Source organism: Macaca fascicularis, chromosome X (assembly GCF_037993035.2).
Source record: "Macaca fascicularis isolate 582-1 chromosome X, T2T-MFA8v1.1".
NCBI classification, from domain to species: domain Eukaryota; kingdom Metazoa; phylum Chordata; class Mammalia; order Primates; family Cercopithecidae; genus Macaca; species Macaca fascicularis.
The window spans coordinates 114,421,122-114,441,082 of record NC_088395.1 but is presented as its reverse complement, the minus strand read 5'-3'; the positions used below and the strand labels follow the sequence as shown (position 1 = coordinate 114,441,082).

The following is a 19,961-nucleotide window of genomic DNA, read 5'->3' as shown; positions in this document are numbered from 1 at the left end:
GATATTAATTATAAGGGAATATCATATGCAAAGTATAGCACATGATTTAAAAATCTATTAAATGGGCTGGGCGCGGTGGCTCAAGCCTGTAATCCCAGCACTTTGGGAGGCTGAGACGGGCGGATCACGAGGTCAGGAGATCGAGACCATCCTGGCTAACACGGTGAAACCCCGTCTCTACTAAAAAAATACAAAAAAAATTAGCCAGGCGAGGTGGCGGGCGCCTGTACTCCCAGCTACTTGGGAGGCTGAGGCAGGAGAATGGCGTGAACCCGGGAGGCGGGGCTTGCAGTGAGCTGAGATCCGGCCACTGCACTCCAGCCTGGGCAACAGAGCCAGACTCCGTCTCAAAAAAAAAAAAAAAATCTATTAAATGCTTTTACCCAAGAAGATGTAACAAAACCTCAAGAATCAAATAACTTTAGACCAGATTGGAAGGGTGATTAACAATCTGTAATTTTTTTTAAGGCTCCAGGCCCAGATGGTTTTAGAGCTGAGTTCCGTAAACTTTGAAAAAAACAAATCATTCTTACACAACCTAAACTATTTAAGACCACAGAGAAAGACAAAAACGTCTCAAATGCATTTACTAGATCTAGTATAATTCCACAATATCAGAAATCTAAAATGGTATCAGAAATAATAAGGCTATAAATGGATTTCAGTTCTGAATATATAGAGAAAAATGTTTAACAAAAGTAGCAGGGCAACAAAAGAGTAAAACATCATAACCAAACACTTTTATTCCAAATACAAAAGAATGATTCAAGATTAGAAAAAAATCAACATATAGGGTTATATTAATATATTCTAAAAGGCTTTTAAACAAAATCAGCAGCCAGTTCAAGTGAAAATTCTAAATAAAACAGCGTTCATATATAATAAATAGCAAACTTCATACTAAATGGTGAAATGCTAAGGCCCTTTCCAGTAACATTATGAAAAAGGCAAGGATGTATGATATCACCATAGTGTTTTAAATGTTTTAGCTGAGGCAAAAGAAAGACAGAACATGAAATAATTGGTATAAATATTGGTAAAGGAGATATAAGTGCCTCAGATAAACCTGAGACTCTAGTTTTTTTTTAAATATAAGATTGCCAGTATGGTGAGATTATTATACACAAGAAAATACATAAAATCAAAAGCTTTCCTCCATATGCTTTTAAAAATGGAAATAGAAAAGTAGCCCATTCACAGCACGGACAAGAGTACAAACTACTTAGGAATCAACAACAACAACAACAAAATGTACTGTACCTATTTGAAGAAAACAACTAAATATTAAAGAGGTGGTCCCAAAAATAAAACCTGAAAAAATGCGAAGATATACCATGATTCTGGAAGGGAAGACATATCATAGGAATGTCTCTCTTCCAAAAACTAACACACAACTGTAATATAGTGATAATCACAATCCAAACTGAGTATATTTTGTAACTATACAAAATTATTTTAAAGTTCATATGGAGACACAAATATGTAAACATATGGAGAAACAAATATCTAAGAATAGTAAGGAAATATCAGATATTATTTAAAAATTAGTATAATGAAAATAGTAAGGTATTGGCATAAGAATGGAAAATTAAATCAATGGAACAGAATAGAGCCTAGAATAGAAGCAAGTACATATGGAAATCCAATATATGGCAATGGTAGCATTTCTACTCAACAGGAAAAGGACTGCTTTTTTTTAAATAAATGGGCTTAGCATAATAGTTATCTATCTGAAAGGAAACACAACTACATGTCGTAAAATACATTTCAAAATCTCATATTCTAAAACAAATTCCAGGTACATTAAAGACTTAAAATATAAAAAATAAAACCACCAAAAATATGAAAAGAAAGTTTAAGGAGGGGGAGACCTTTCACAAGCAAGAAAAACCAGAAGCCATACAGAAAATAAAGACAAAAGACAAACTGGGGGAAAATATCACAACACATGACAGGTAAAAGGTTAATAATATATATTATCTCTATCTAATCTATATCTATGTCCTTTTCCTCACCTAATCAACTTTTCCTGGCCAAATTCATTCATTTTCATGGTTTTAAGTGTGATCTGTATGCTAATCACGGAAGCACAGATTGATTCCCCTTTAAATTTGTGGTGTCCAATTTCAAGCAGGCTTTCAAAGTTTCTTATTAATTCTGTGTTTCTCTTAACAGCTCTCTCTATATCTCCACAGTAGCAATCTCTACTGTCCACAAAGCTTCAACCCTACCACCTCCCTTCTCACTCATAGTAAAATCATAACAAATGATTTTACTTCCTTTGTCACAGAGAAAAAAAAATTATTCCAGGGAATTCTTTTAAATTCTCACAAAACAATAAGGAAACAATCATCTTTCCTTTCTCCTATTACAAAGAAGTGATAGATCTCTCTAGAAAGTTCATCAGTCCTCTCCTAGAGGCTTTGCATTCCATCCTCTTCTACCTTCCTGGGGTCCTCATTTGATTAATCTTCTTCCCTTTCCTTCAGCCAACCTCTCTTCTGGTTCCACTCCTTCCTATTGACATTTCAAGATATTTAAGTCTTTCAAATCATTATTTAAAAGATCATCTATTCACTTCTTCTGAAAATACTTTCTTCTTTCGACTTCTATGACGCAAATTTTCCTAGTTTTCCTTCTGATCATTCCAACTCCTTTGGCTGTCCCTTAAATGTCAGTATTCTGAGAGTTCTAGCACACTGAGTTAGGTGACCTCATCCATTTCTAAGGCTTCAATTACTACCTATGTGCCAGTACCTTGCTTAACTTTTTTAATTTTAAGAGCTTTATTGATATATAATCTGCATGCCACATAATTCACCCATTTTAAGTGGGCAACTCAATAATTTTGGTAAATTTACAGAATTTTGTAACCATTATCACAATCCAACTTTAGAGCAATTCTATCACCTCAAAAAGATCCCCATTTGCCTTAATTATATTTATCTCTATCCTAATTCTCTCTCCTGAAATTTAGACCGATATAACTAACTGCTCACTGGACATTTCATTTGCACAACTACAGGCACTACAAACTCAGTGTTTCCAGAACTGAACTCGTCTCTTTCCTACATTCTGTTCCATTAAATCTGATTCTTCTCTAATGTTCCCTAAATGAATGAAGGGTATCACCAGCTCCTCAGAAACCCAGGGCTTCATTCTTAACTTGTCTTTCTTATTCCCCACATCCACTTAATCATCACATCCCCTATATTTACCTCATAAATATAATTCAAATCTATCCTTTTCTATCATCTTCCCTCATATTTCACTAGATCTGTCCACCAAAATCTCTTCCCTGGATTAATATATCCATCCAACAAGTAGACATTGAGTGCCTACCATGTGCCAAGCATGATGCTACTACAGTCTCCTAATTGGTCCCTCTGTCTCCAATCATTTATTTTCCCAAGGTGTACTTAACCCAGCAGAGGGACAGTATGAACTTAAAAAAAAAAAACACATTGCAGGCCGGGCACGGTGGCTCATGCCTGTAATCCCAGCACTTTGGGAGGCCGAGGTGGGCAGATCACGAGGTCAGGAGATCAAGACCATCCTGGCCAACAAGGTGAAACCCCGTCTCTACTAAAAATACAAAAGAAAAAAAAATTAGCTGGGCGTGGTGGCGCATGCCTGTAATCCCAGCTACTCAGGGGGCTGAGGCAGCAGAATCCCTTGAACCTGGGAGGTGGAGGTTGCAGTGAGCCAAGATCGCACCACTGAACCCCAGCCTGGAGATAGAGGGAGACTCTGTCTCAAAATAAAACAAAACAAAACAAAAACAAACATAAAAAAACCCCACTACACCCATGCTTAAAATGGCTTCATACTAAATTTCAATTGGCTTCTCTTTGACCTTAGGATAAATGCCAAACTTCTTAGCATGGCTTTTAATGTCCTCTGTAATCAGGTCCCTCCATGCCTCTCTAGTCTCATTTCTACGCTCCCCTTGGATAAATCACTTAGCTATCTGAGCTTCCTCATCTGAAAAATTGGGATAATAACAGTGTCTGTCTCAGAGGTAGCTGAGAAGATTAAATGAGATAATACATGTAAAGCACTTGGCATGACACATGGAGCACATTAAGTGTTAATGAACAATAGATATTAATGATGGTAACAATGTTAGCCTTCTTCGATCACCCTCTCCCCCGAATTACTACATCACTTACAGTTACTGTCACACAGTTTAGTGCTAAATTATTTTATATTGCTTGGCAATGTTTCATATTGTGAGCTCTGTTTTCTCAACTAGACTATAAAGTCCTTGAAGACAGGGATAGAGACTTAATACAACTGCTACTATATTCCTCTGTATCACATAACACTATGCTAACCCCACAGTGGCGCTTAATATTTTTATAAAGGTTCACAGAGGAAAAAATGACAGAGGTTTTATAAAAGTGCTTTTTTTAAAAAAAGACAATAAATAATAAACATCAGACCCTCAGGAACACCATTTGCTTTCAACTCTGAGCTAATGATGTGTCACTGGGTTAGCATGGGGTTTGGCAGTACTCACTGCAGGTCAGTGTTTCTTTTTTTTTTCAGATGACTTTCTGCCAATACCCTGTTTTTGACAGAAATGGAGTACGAAAGCATGAAGGTGTTTAATTTTACTCTGGCATGCAAACAATATGCAATTTGCATATTCATCTGTGATATCATATTTTTACTTCTTAAATGTAAGTGTTCTCTGTGAGCTACCAATATAATATAAATTCCATTTCATTCTAAAACCAATGGAATCCTCCTGAAATGGTTTGAATTTCTTGGCTGTTGAGTGGGTGGCAACTGGAATCCCAGAATAGCCCCAGGGTGCTAGAAGATTCAAAGCTCTTCAGATGCTAGAACACACCACAAATTTGGCAGGAGTTTCATTGTATGTGCACTATAGAGTAAACTGGCATCTTGTGATTGTTTCTCCTTCCTTTTCACATACCATTGTTATTCTTCCCTGCCTAGGTTGCTCACCCTCTTCTCTAATCCTCCTCATGTCCTGGGCTTTCCCCTGCACCTGAGATTTTTCTAATAAGACATCTTTGGACATTGGTAAACCTGCCGTTCTATGCCAGTGCAAAACTACCCATATATAGATTGGGATGAGGGAGCTCAGGATGGAACTACGTCTTTCTATGCGACTAGCATTGGTGCTATACACTTTTAGCTAGAGTTTTATTGATTTAGAAATTATTCCAAAGCCAATGATTGTTTTGTGCCTTTGATGTTACTAAGGAGAAGCTGGAACAGGCTTGGGATATGCAGAAGAGGAGGAAAACCTTCTCTCAAGGAAAGAGTCAATGTTTCTAATCAGAGAAAACAAAAGGCAACATCCTCCAGTTGTGTCCCAGTTTCTCGCCTTACATGGGGAAATCATCAAAGGACTGAAAAGAACCCTTTGGGGTGGGGGGAAACAGCGGTCAAAAAATCCTCATGACCCAGTTTAAACACTAATTCTCTCACTGGGCATATATCCTTTTTTCCACATATATCCTCTGTACACATAAAACCTCCTCCCCAGACACACATAAGAGATGAACAGCCAGGCACAGCCATCTATGAAATAGACGGACAGATGCATAACATGTGCAGAGGCATTATGATGCATGCTCTGGAGAGATTACCATCACAAAGAAAGGCTTGCCCAAACATTTCTCTAGTATCACACCACATCATTCCCACAAAGACACATGCTCACATAATACTGGTTTTCTGTCCTTACCCAGATCATAAGCACAATAATCAGTGACTTGCAAAACATTGCACATGGAGCCATGGGTTGTTAGTTTTGCCCCTGTTTTTTAATACAGCATAATCTCATTAAGAGCATAGACCTCAGTAAAATTGGATGCAAACTCTTAATTTGCCACCTGTGATTTTATACAAATAAGTTACCCCTCTGTGCCTCAGTTACCCCATCTATAAGATGAGAATGAGAATAATACGTACTTCATTGGGTTATTGTGTGGATTAAATGAGCTAATGTATTTAAAGCTCTTAGGAGTAATTAAGAGCTCTTAGGACTGGCTGAGATAGGGTAAACTTGGATTCAAGATTTGATTTAGGTGAGAGGAGAGGTAGTGGGAATAGACGGAGGCATTGGATTCTCTTTCTGTCTTGAGGTAGTAAATAGCTGATTTCCTGGCTGTATGTATACTTCTAAGTAATCATTCCATCAAAAGACACCATTAATGGTAGCAATGCATTCACTCTTTTTTGAGGAAATCTATATATTTGCAGTCATTGTGGTATTATATTTGTTATTTATAGCCTGTTTTGGTATGTGCAAACATTAAGTATACTTTTGAGACTACATCTTTACTGCAAAACTCTTTGTAACTGTTAAGAAAACCTGTGTCTCATGGAGACTACTTTTACCCTGAAACATGGTCACGTACAGCCCTAGAATGACGACCCATCCCAGCAGTCTCAGCAAGAAAATATGGGTCCCAGCGTAAACTCTATGGATGAGGACAGTGTTGATACCTGGAGCTGCCCACACTATTTTCACCCCCATGGCACAAAAATAATCTGGGCAAGTAAATGCCTAATTGTGGGCATTACTGCTTCCTTCTGCCAACTCTAGGCGACTCCCTCTCCTCTGTACCCTATGAAGGGCTGTCCGAATATGGAGAGCAGCTCTGGGCTATCAAAGGTAGGCCAATGGCAGGAGTACATAAGAGGCTTACCACAGATTCAGGAACGCCAGGCTCCCAAATAGACCATATGTTTTTCTAGAGCTAGAGCTATTTTGTGGAGAAAAACAAGCGGTTTTCTGGAGCTGTCTCCTACCTATCTGAGCACAAATGAATCAGTGGCAAGTAAGCCAACAACTTATCCACTAGGTTGCACAGTGCAATGGAAAGAACATGGACTTTGGAGTGAGAGAAATGCAGAATTGCATCCCAGCTTACTTATGTGTGACCTTGAGTAAGGCATCTAATATTTCTGGCCTTCAAGTTCCTCACTTGCAAAATGGGAATATTAACCAGCTGTATCACAGGGTTGTCATAAACACTAAGTGAGATTAGAAATGACGTCTCTAGCACAGTGCCCAGAACAAATTATTCAAATAAGATTCTCTTCCTCCCAATCCTTGCTTACCATACCACACAGCTGGACTCCTCTTGACAGGCAGAGACAGTAAGGACATTTCAATGGCTGTCTGCCTATCTGCTGTGGTGATGGTTGTTTTGGTTTCAAGTCTGGGTTTTTAAAAAATTTGTTTGGTTTTGGTTGGGTTGATGGCAGGAGAGATTAGAGTAGAAGTGGAACTAGAAACATTTAAAGGTATAGGATAAGCTTGATAGAACCTTAGCTGAATTATTAGGATTACATTAACTTTCCAAGAGCACATTAGAAATGGGGAATTGGGGTGGATTGTGAAAATAGTGGAGCAAACAAGAGGGGCCAAAATTAAGCAAGTGCTCTGGTCATTTAGTGAGTAACCTGGAATTTGAACACAGAAATGGGAACTAGAGGAGGGATGGGAAATGGGACTGTAAGATAAGCTTCACTGTACCAAAGGAAAAGTGCAAAAGTGGGATGAAAGTGCATTCCTATGTGAACCGTTTCGGCTATGAAGACATGACCACACCTGAAAGCTTACCTGCCATATAGATGTGAGGGAGGAGGGGGAGGAAAACAATATTAATCCTAACTAACTTTATCCTCAAACCCTGTCATGTGTTCATACGCTCCAAGTATTTCAACTGCAACATTTAATGTCTTTAAAAATGTTACTTTACTGACATATATGAAGAATTGTCACAAAGTATTTTTTAAAAAGGATCAAATGCATTAGATGTCTGAAAAATTATAAAGCACTTTCTTTTCTAGTATAAAAATAGGCTATGAACACACACTGGATTGCACAGTTAACTTAGGTTTTTCATCTATATTAAATGTCAATTGTTATATACTTAATAAGATTGAATGTAATATTCTGAATTAGTCATTACAGTAGTATAAACGAATAGACTGACTGGATCACTGCACTTATTTTCCATTTTTCATAGAAATAACTTTCTCCACCTATAATTCCACAGTGGTTTAAAACTAGGTATTTCATTTTCACAAGACACTGGTAGTTCTTCTCAGGAGCTCTTAAGCCTGCTCCCCTTGCTCTTCCATCTCTCACAAAAATATTTACAGAACATTTTTGCTAATAAACATTTTAAATCGCAAATACAAAATTATAGAACTCTCTCTTTTTAAAATTACTAGAGGTGAAACCATGTGACCCTCCCTAAAACTTTCTTTTGGCTTTGCTTAAAGGCAGTAATCAAGAAGAATTTGGGCAGGATAACGGGTAAATTTACTTAAGTATCAACACAAAGAATCTTTTGGATATTCTTGCAGAAGGGCAGTGAATGTTTCCTTACTAAATAAAATGTGTTTAAATTAGTAACTGCAAACTAGCAGCTTATTGAGCACAATAACCCTTTTCAGTCTATCACATCTGCAGTTACTGGTGGGCTATGTAGAGTCACATGGCTGAGATACCCAATATTTTTGCTGCTGCAATTTCATTACCACTCTCTCTTCCCGAGGAAAGTTCTAGTTGGTATATGTAAAATTTGAAATTGGTTATGAGTATTTGGGAATGATTGTTCTTCCCACTCTCAGAGATAGTGATAAAAAGCTTTGGAAGTCCTGAGGTCAGGGCTAGGAATCTCCGGCAAAATGTGTAGTGCCCAAAATTACTACTACTAGTACTACTGCTACTAGCAACTGTTCCTGCTATTACACCTCCTCTTCCTCTTTCTCTTTCTTTCCCTCCTCCTCGTCCTCCTGCTACTATGACTAGTACTACCACCACCACCGTTTATTGAGCTTTGACTATATATGCCAGGCACAGTAGCAGGTACTTTACATGTATTGCCTTTCCCTTCAATGTATTATTAGTCCAAGTTTTATAGATGGTGAAACTGAGGCTCAGAAAAAGTATGTGTTCAAGGCTGCACAGCTAACATGACTCCTGTCTGTCCAACTCCAAAGCTGTCACAGCACACTGCCTCCCAGGACCTACATACCATTTTTAGGAGAGGCAAGTTGTAGAAACTAAGGCTACAGTGTCCTGGGTTGGAGATGAAGCTGGACACCAAGTCAGGAAGGGAAGGGAAACATATGTGGATGAACGCAGTGGATCTAGTGATTCCTATTGTTAACTCACCAGTAGCAGAATAATACACAAACAGAGCATTTATGAGTCTGACTTTTCTGCCCTTCGAAAGGATAATAACTAACACCTTATTTCTTGCTTCACCTTCGTGATCAAACTTCTTGCAACCTGCATTTCCTCTTTTTTTTTTTTTTTTGAGACAGTTTCGCTCCCATTGCCCAGGCTGGAGTGCAATGGCACAATCTCAGCTCACTGCAACGTCCACCTCCTGGGTTCAAGCAATTCTCCTGCCTCAGCCTCCTGAGTAGCTGGGATTACATGTGTCTACCACCACACCTGGCTAACTTTTGTATTTTTGGTAGAGACGGGGTTTCACCATGTTGGCCAAGGCTGGTCTTGAACTCCAGACCCCAGGTGAGCCACCTGCCTTGGCCTCCCAAAGTGCTGGGACTATAGGCATGAGCCACCGAGCCCAGCCCTGCATTTCCTTATAACTTACTTTCTCCCTGACCTCTTTGAATTTATGTTCCATCTTCATATTTTCATACAACCTTCTCCCTCAAAGATCACTAATGAAATCTTCTATGCCTCTGCTCCAATTGACTAATCAAATCTTCCACATTTTGAAGGTCTCTCCTTCCTCTGAGATTTTGATCCTCTGTTTTTGTTGGTTTTCCTCGTCTCTTGACTGTTCTTTGTTTCTCCTTTGCTCTCCTTCAGAATTCACATCCCTATCCTATACCCCTTGCTCACTATAAGTCATCCTCACAATGGGTCCAGGAACCACCAGTGATGAACAACAGACATCCAAGTGGCGTGTACCTTGGTCTTGCAAAAAAAAGTGTAATGGAGTGGTCAAGCGCACAGGCTCCAGAGCTAAAGTGCCTGTATTCAAATCCCCACTCTCTTACCTGCCAGTGGCATGAACTTGGCAAAACACTTAAATATTTCTTTATCTCTGTTTATCTGTAAAGTAGGAGTATTAACAGTGTCTATCTCCCAGAGCTGTTGTGAGAATTAAATGAGTTAACACATATTAAGTGCTCAGCTGGAACAGAGGAAATCCTCAGTGTTACTTATTATTGTAGTCTTTAAGATAATAATGTCTAAACCTTTGATTTTTTCCACAAATGAACAATTTACTTTTGATATTTAATTTTCAAAATGCACAGCATTCTTCAGTAATCTCCTCAAAAGCACCACAGACTTTCTATTTATTTGGAAAGTCAGTTTGTTATTGTATTGTGAGTGACAAACAATTGGGTTGGAATCTGTCCCAGGCCCTCTTTTCAATCTATACATTCTCTATGGCTTTAAGTGCTACTTAGATGCTAATGACTTCCAAGTATACCCCTTTCCCAGACCTCTCTCTTGACCTCTAAATCCAGGTAGCCAGCTTTCTACTGTACATTTCCTACCTGCCTTTCTGATCCAGAGAACAATAAACCTTGCAGGCCTAAAAAGAACTTTTATATTTCCTAACCTAGTTAAAGGCCATAGACCCATTTGGTCACCTAAACCGGAACCCTGTGGATCATCATAGTATTTCTTCTCCCTCACTCCTTCACCCATTAACTGATCACCAATTAATACTGATTTACCTCCTAGAAATATTTTGAATTTATCCCTTCTTCCCTAATCCTACTGCCACTGTCTCAAGCTGGGCCTTCACCTCTCCTTGGATCAGTAAAAATCTAACTGGTCTCTTTGTCCTCACTTTTTACCCTGGACCCTTGACCTTTGCTCCATACTCCATACTACAGCCATAGCAGTCCGTCTTCAGTGCAGATTTTATTCAGTTATTCACCTGCTTAAAATCCTTCCATGGCTCCCCAGACTTCTCAGGTTAAAGTCTAAACACCTATACATGGCCTACAAGGCTCTTCATTATCTGGGTCCAAGCTACTTACTTCTCCATACTCACCTCTTGCAATCTCATGTCTTACATTCTGGCCAAGCCAAACTTCTGATGGTTCCCTGAACGTCTCCATGCTGATCACCCTTCTGTATTCTTGCATGTGGTCCCCTTCACTCCCTTATCTCATTTTTATTGGCAAAATTCTACTCTTATTTCAAGATAATTCAATTTTTATTTCCATTCTGCAGCCTTTCCTAAGTTTCTCAGGCAGGCCTGAGTGTTTCTTCCTCCATGCAAACTTGTCATCATGCATTTACATTCATTACAGTAATTATCACTTCACATTCTATTTGCCATTTTACCTGTCAGGTTTTTAGCCAATCTGTGTGTTCCTTGAGGGCGGGTGCCATTTCCTACTTATCTGTATATACCCAGTGCCTAAGGCACCGTTTTCCCCATAAAATGTGCTCATTTACACCTCCACTAATACCTCTGCTTTCTGTCTCTCCAGAGGGAGTAATTATTTTTTCTCCTTTAACATCTGGCTAAAATGCTTTTTTTCCATTAAATTTTCCAATTATACTAATTTCACTGACTGCTCCTTAAAGAGGGCTCCACCAACAAATATATTTGTGCTCTAATGGTTTAGATTCTATTCTTTCTTCTAGCTCAACCACCTTAAAATATTTAAGGATTATCTGCTGAAATCATTCATAGCAGTGTTTTTTAAATTAATTTATTTTAAAATATTTATATTTTATGCTTGGAGAAGCAGCCAGACATCTATTACATAGACTCCAAGATTCTTGCTATTCCCAGACCAAATACCCTTCCAATGAGCAATAGAAGCAGAAAGAAGAGAATATCAAGCCATCTAAAGTTTGAACTCTAAAGAGAAAGACTTCCAAAGTGGATGAAGCTAAGACCTAGTAGCAAGACAGAAAGCTAAAATTCCCCAAACTAAGGGAAACCTCTCCCTCTCTTCCAACTAATCTCCTTTCTTTCTTCTTTCTCCTAATGCTAAAGAGCAGTGCCATCTAACTCTTTAAAAGGATTGAGAAGAGTCAGAAGGAAATCAACCTGCCCATGGAGCTTCTGGGATGGATTAACCCATTGTATCACAGCAGTTCTAGAAAGAAGAAAAAGGTGGCACACAAAATATCCAGGAAAGTGCTTTAATTTACTCAATGCCATACAAGCTAAGAACAAGACTAAATAAGTAAAATTGAAAGGGCTATACTACATTCATTTGTATTTTCTGCACTTCATGCTGCCTCTATAAATACTCTTTCTCACTACATACTGTGTTTTCCCTAACTAGACTGAAAGTTCCTGGGGTCATCAACCACATATATTTATTTTGCAGCCCCCAAATTGCCCACCACACTGAGTACACAGTGTATGCTCAAGAAATGCTGTTGACCAACTGATTACTAAGTATTTAACTATATTTGCCCCTCGCTATGTTTTAGAATGCCTATTATTCACAGAACCATGGAGTATTGGAAGCGAAGAGGAAGTATTCATCTGTTGGTATATATTTTCCCTTGGCTATGCATCATACAGAGGTTTCCTTTGGAAATGTAAACAAAGGATGCCTGATGAGCCAGGACAAAGAACTATATATAGAGATCAAGTGGCTATAGTAGCAAGGTCAAAGCATGCCCTTCCTTAATTAGATTAAAGGGAGTCTTGGAGCTGCCTCTACCTCTTTCCCATGTTCTCCAGCCCCAACAGAAAACATTTCCCAACTACCCATCTACTGAATTCTGAAACCTTCAGCAGCAATTATAACAAGATACATTACCATAGAAGTCAGCTAACAAATCTGTAGTGATCTTAATCTCTGTTTCTGTTATAATAGGAAGACTGCAGCTTTGTTTACTTTCTGAGGAGAATAGAGAACAGGGAGAAAGAACCACTATAGGGAGGCAGTATTTATGGCCCCTTTAGGAAAAGTCAATCTGTGACAAAGACATTTGCAGACAATAAAGAAGGGGAACGGGTTTGACAGGAAAATACCCTATTCCAGTTTTCTCAGAAGGACCTTAGCTGGTATCCTCCGCCCCCACCCAATGTGAAATGCCTGGTATACACTGTGAATATAGTCATTCCCTATAGATGAATCTGGATTACATAAAATGAAAAAATTTCAAATCACCCATCAGTATCTGACTTTCATGACTGAAGTATTCTACTATAATTTCATTTTATACAGTATTTATAAGCATTTATGAAGTCTCAAGTCCCTTCATTAACTAGATTTCTAATCCAGAGGCTTGTCCTGAAGGCTTTTGGAGACACAGGCTCTGTGTTGAATGAGGATAATAAGTAACCTGGATTCATGTATTATTAAGAGGAAGTTGGCCACGCCGGGTGGCTCACGCCTGTAATCCCGGCACTTTGGGAGGCCAAGGCGGGTGCATTGCCTGAGCTCAGGGGTTCGAGACCAGCCCGGGCAACACAGTGAAACCCCGTCTCTACTAAAATACAAAAAATTAGCTGGGCATGTTGGTGTGTGCTTGTAATCCCAGCTACTTGGGAGGCTGAGATGGGAGAATCAATTGAACCTGGGAGGCGGAGGTTGCAGTGAGCCAAGATTGTACCACCGCACTCTAGCCTGGGCAACAGAGCGAGACTCCATCTCAAAAAAAAAGGAAGTTAAGGGCACATCCCTAACTTTTCAGAATGGATAATGTCATAGAAGACAGAAATGGCCTTCCATAAGCCATCCTGTAGGGTCCCTGTCATCAAAGACAGAATCCTAAACACAATAGACTATGAAGTGAAATCCCAAAATACATTCTCATTCTCAACAATATCTCACTATTCTTTCCCCGTTCTCAATTAATGTTTATATTCAATTGTCTGTATTTCTTGCACATGTATATCTACATCAGGGTGGATTCTTGTAGCATGTAAGCCCTCAGAAGGTAGATACTGTGCCTATGCTGGTTTCTTTATACGTGGTACAATGCCAGGCATAAAAAAGGATTAGTAAAAGTCGACCTTTTGTGTATCTAGGGCCGACAGTGGCCTACATGATGGGATTTAGCAAGCATCCATAAAAGAACACTTCTTGAATATCACTGTACAGGCTACTCTTTCCCCTTACTCTATTTGCATGTGGCAGCACTAGTGTCACCTCATTAAGACTCAGGCAAGAATACTAACTTCAGGAAGGAACTGTTAAAACACTGCCTGTTACCTAAAAATCCAAAGTGGGTCCTTCCCTATTAACACAATGATGGATCGTTTTATGAGACTTGTCACTTAAAAAAAGAGTAGGGCCCTAAACATAAAGGTTTGATTGGCAGGATGGGCTGGGAAAGGTTGGAACAGGCTATGTTTGGGTGAGGCTGGCCAGGTTGATAAGCTCTTCAGAGTGGAAAGATGAGTCCTTAGAGAGGTCCTAAAGTGAATGAGCTATAAAAAATAAACTGCTTACTTTGCTATTTTCACTACAATTTGTTCTGTACTTAATAGTCTTTTTGATGAGAACAAGGAAGGTGATTATAATTTCTAACCACATTTTATTCACTATTAGCTGTTACTCTACATTCAATCATGCAAATTCTAAATCAAGGGATCTCTTATCTTGTCTCCTGCTTACAATACTCCCTTGTCCCTTTGCCAGTGTGGATGTCTTATACTGTAATCTAACAGCATAATGAGAACTTTGACAGAGTGGAACATTAGAGGAATTCTGATCAGCTGAAAGCCACTTTGAAATACTTTATATTTTGTTTCTCCCCTCTTGGAAAGAATAAGCCAGGAGAGAAAAAAAAAAGAATAAAGAAAGTAACCATTCACAGCATCATGACCTGTGATATCTAGAAAGAAGTCAAAGGTCATGTCATCATTCAACTCCTCATTTTATAGGTAAGAACACTGAAACTGAGAAGCTAAATGACTTATATTCATACCATCAGTTCATGGAAGAGCCAAGTCTAAAACACAATTTTCCAAATCACACTCTAGTGTTCTTTCTTTTCATTCCTTATGCTTCTTCCCTAATCCCCGACTTCATTTTACAGTCTCACATCTGAGTTTAACCAGTACTGTATAGACCCTACATACAGCACCACTCTCTTCCACAAATGGAGTGCCCAGGAGGGATTAAATTTCTATGGTATGCTCATCATACAGGTACACTCTACTTGAATAAATTCAATACTTTAAGAGATCCAAATGACTGGGGGTCAGAAGGTTACTCATATAATAAGAGGATTCTTTGCCTTACAAGAAGATTCTCCACAGTCTCTTAAATAGGAATCTATAGACTGGATTAAGAGATGAGATCTTAATAAAATTGAAATAAAATAAACTTGAATTGTTACATTTATCTGTCATACAAGTAAGATTAGAACCAGATTATCAGGCTCTAAATGGAATTAGAAACATTTTTATCCAACCACTGCCCATGAGGAATCCTATAATATTTTACCCAACCCTGTTTACACTTGAAGCCCTACCATCAGCTCTTCAACAAAATCAACACAAAACCAAATGGTATGAGTTTCACGCTCTTGAGAAAGAGAAATAACATCTTTATTTTATTATGTCCATTTAAGAAGAGGTCAGCTCTTCTTCTAAGCTCTGCTCTAAGATTTGATGTAGATGACAATTGATTAAAACCTCACACTTGTACAGCACTTTACAATTTACAACTTTAAGATAGATATGATTTGTTGATGACAAGAATAAGTGGAAAGGTAATGAGTGAGGACCAGGTGGGGTGCATGGTATAGATAGGACCATGGGCAGGGGATGAAGAGGGGGAGAGGCTAGAAAGAGGAGAAGCAGTCCTGATAATATTGTTACAGAAACAATATTGTGCTGAATTAACCTCACTTTACCCCAAGGACCCAGGATTCCCAACTTCCCTATGACACCCCAGTAATCTCTTTAAGGAGTGGTAATGTCCAGTTTGATGATAGATGAAGCACACTTCATGTCTGATTTTCATACTGCCTGCTATTTGGAAAGGAGAATAGGTTGCCCCTTGAACTATTATCCCCCCACCGTCCATCACCACCATCTGTCTGTTCTTTTTAAACCATAGGTTTTTCACACATTTTTTGGAACAAGCATCCTAAAGGAATGAGACTTTCTAGAACTGTTATTCAGTCCTTCATTCCAAATGACTGGGCTACACTCTGACAAAACTGAAGTCCTCCCAAAGGGTCACCCATTTCAGGTGCTCTGAAAAATCACAAATGTTTCTGTTACATACCTCAACCTGCTGGCAGATCTGTATTAGTTTGGCCATTTGATTTTCTAGTTCGCTGTTGCGCTTAACCAGGTTGGTGAGGTTCATCTCCAGAGTTTGCTGTCATCGCAGAGAGTATGAATCCAGAGGGAAACAGAGAAGAGGGGAAAAAAGAACCATGAGCTTTAGAACCAATGTCATGTGAAAATTGGTTAGTCAGTAGACAAATGTTTCAAAGATTCATTTAGCATCTGCCATGAGCCAAGCACTAATCTAGGTACAAGTTAATAATGCTGCACATTTGCTCATTATTGGGGAAAATATGACATTCATGACTTTGTGGATGTGCGAATTTATTGACATTAAAGAAACCTTATATTTTCGATAATATCTTTAACTTTTCAAAGTATTTCATAGGCAATATCTCATTTTGCCCTCGTAGTAATTCCACAGCATATGAAGAACAGATATTATTATCCCTTTTCCAGATGAGTAGACTAAGAAAACTATTACATGTGTTCCTCAACTTATGATGCAGTTACGTCCCAGAGAGGGCATTTTCAACTTAAGAAATTTTCAACTTATGATAGGCTTATCCATGTGTAACCCTAACGTAAATCAAGAAGCATACTGAACGCATATCACTTTCACACCACTGTCAAACTGAAAAATCATAAGTTGAACTATGGTTAAGTCAGGGACTGTCTGTAATTATTGAATGAATGCCAGACACTATGCCAGGCAATTTCATATATACTACTTAAAAACCAGAACAATCCCACAAAGTAGAAGATGCCAGCATTTTACAAACGGGAGTAGCAAGCTTCAAAGTGGAGTTAAAGTATTTTGCACAGTCATATTACTACCATGTGCAAAACTAGGACTCGAACCCATGTATCCAGCCCTCAGTCACAGTTTTGCCACAGTATTCCCTGATTTTTTGTGTTTTTGCTTATAATATTTTATATTTATCAGTAGGGTCCTTCAGGAAAAAAAAAGAGTATTTTGAGTGTGGAATTCATCAAAATCTAGCATTGTATCTCACAGCTTTCCTTCTTTGGCACTGAGGCTTCACCCACAAGAGAGGCAGGGCTTCAAAATGCAAAGCCTGACTGTATCAAGAGAGGACATCAGCCAGGCACGGTGGTTCATGCCTGTAATCCCAGCACTTTGGGAGGCTGAGGTGGGCAGATCGCTTGAGCCCAGGAGTTCAAGACCAGCTTGGGTAACATAACAAAACCCCATCTCAACAAAAAATGCAAAATTTAGCTGGGTGTGGTGGCATGCACCTATAGTTCCAGTGACTCAGGAGGCTAAGGTGGGAGGATCACTTGACCCCAGGAGGCGGACGTTGCAGTGAGCCTGGGTCACACCACTGCACTCCAGCCTGGGTGAAAGAGCGAGACCCTATCTCAACAAATACATAATAAATAAATAAATATTTTAAAAAGAGAGGATATCCATTGCTTATCATCGTTTACTGGTACATAGATTCTTTCAGGTACATATTAGGAGTACTTTGCAGATCTGTTGAATATAACGTTGTTACAACAGTAGTCGGAATTCTAGCATGTTTTCAGTTGAGCACGCTACTGTTTCCCATTCCTTATGTGAAAAACAGAGTATCATTTCACTCTAGATTAATCATGAGCTTTTTTATTTCTCCCCAGTCCGAAGTCTTTCAGCCCTGGTAGCTGCTTTTCCTCTAAGACTAACCCCAATATCTACTTCTCTCTCACCCACTATCCCAATACCCCATAAAGTCTGTTCCAAATGTAATACCCCAACTTATTGGCCCTTATTCTGCTAGTATTCCTTCCCTCAGTCATGTTAAGTACTACACTGCTATCTCCATGGTTCCTATGTTTTGTAGTTCAAAGTTCATGCTTTTGAAAAAGTGGATGGGGGGATGTGGGGAAGAGAGGGAACATGAAGGAAAAGAAGGGATTTGTGTACTTGGCCCCTTTCCTGTCTGCTAAGTACCTGTAGCTCCTTAATATCTTTGGCACTGTTCCCATGAATAGATGGATATATTCACATAGATGCATGTGTTTGCAGGCTGGGTAGTGTGATTTCACATTTTCTCAAACTGGATTATGAGGACCAGCTGAACCCTTGCTTCCCTTCCTGCCAGGTCTCTCTTGGCTTCCTTGGCTTTATTCCCATGGAAGTAATTTTTCACCATTTATTCTATTTTTCTTGTATTGGGGCACAGTGTCTCCCCTGACCTCCTTTAATCCCACTACCATCTCAATCTTTGGTCTTCTTGGCAAAGAAAAGGGAAAGGAAGAAGAAAACAGGAAGCAATCATTGATTTGGACATGATCTCTAAGCTAAATTGATGTCAGAGGAATAAAAGAAGTGGCAGTTCAGAAATTTAATACAAAAATGTATTGAACACCTACTCTATTCAAGGTAAAGTGACTTCACAGATAAAGAGGAAGTAAAATTAAGATGAGCCTTGAAGGACGAACAGAATTTTAATAGACAGAGATGCATGGGAGCAGGATGTTCCAGGCACAAGGAATGTAATGAGCAAAAGTACAAAGAAATAAGGCCATGAGCAGTGGGTGGCTCACACCTGTAATCCCAGCACTTTGGGAGGCCGAGGTGGGTGGATCACCTGAGGTCAGGAGTTTGAGACCAGCCTGGCCAACATGGTGAAACCTCATCTCTACCAAAAATACAAAATTAGCCAGGCATGGCGGCGGACACATGTAATCTCAGCTACTCGTGAGGCTGAGGCAGGAGAATCACTTGAACCCCGGAGGCAGAGGTTGCAGTGAGCCAAGATCATGCCATTGCACTTCAACCTGGGCAAAAAGAGCAAAACTCTGTCTCAAAAAAATAATAAATAAATAAATAAAAAGTATAAAGAAATAAAATATATGGCATATTCAGGGAATAGTAGTTTCGTTTGGCTAGAACAGAGGGTAGAAAGAGAGTAGTGGGGGACTTAGCTGGAAATGGAGACCAAAGTCTTGTTATAAAGGTCTTAAGTGCCTAGATTAAGAGTTTGTAGTTTTGTTTGTTTGTTTGTTTTTGTTGTTGTTGTTGTTGTTTGCACTGAGGACTTACCAAAAGCTGTTGAGCAAGGTAATGGCATAATCAGGGCTGCATTTAGGAGATTAACCTAGAAGCAATATGTGGGGCAGACTGAAATAGGAAAGTCTGGGGCAGGAGGGGGAGGAGGGACACTGGTTAGAAGGAGGCTGCAATATTCAAGGCCGCAGGGTAATGCAAGTCTGGGCCAAACTGAGCATAATTGAAAGAAATGTGTTTCAAGAAAGGATTTGTCACTGTCAGATATGCAGAGAATGCAAGAAATATGAGGATTGATAAAAAGCAGCTGGATTTCGTAATTAGAGGTCTCAGATGACCTTTTGAAAAGGTGTTTCAGTACGGCTTTGGAAGGAAATGTGAAATCCTGAGGTTAGAGTATGGTGTGGTGACAAATTAGAGACTGCAAGTCTAGACTCTTCTTCAAACGTTTGGCCATAAGGTGAATATAATAACTCTGTAGTGTGATGAAAGGGTCTAGCTTGAGTTAGATAGTGGGAATTGGTAGTGAACCCAGTTGATGATTTTCTCTAGCAGTGGCCCAAATTCCTATCAATGGGAATTCCACGTATCCCAAATGAATATATTGATATATTCAGCAAATATAATGTAGATCGATGAATGCCAAGCAAATGCAATATTAGAAATTTGTGTTTCCAACTGTAATGCATTTCCATTCAAACATGGGATTCTATGAGGATAATGTT

At 39.1% G+C, this 19,961-nt stretch overlaps 1 protein-coding gene across 6 annotated transcripts in view; it reads right to left on the bottom strand.

Annotated features, from left to right (window-relative positions):
- The window catches only part of MID2 (midline 2), a 100,811-nt gene that overhangs the window by 55,369 nt on the left and 25,481 nt on the right, over positions 1-19,961 (bottom strand). For all 6 annotated transcript variants that reach the window (XM_005594320.4, XM_045383891.3, XM_005594318.4 and 3 more), the window contains exon 3: positions 16,219-16,314. In XM_005594320.4, the coding sequence (XP_005594377.1) occupies positions 16,219-16,314 (96 nt within the window). The remainder of the gene's footprint in view (positions 1-16,218; positions 16,315-19,961) is intronic.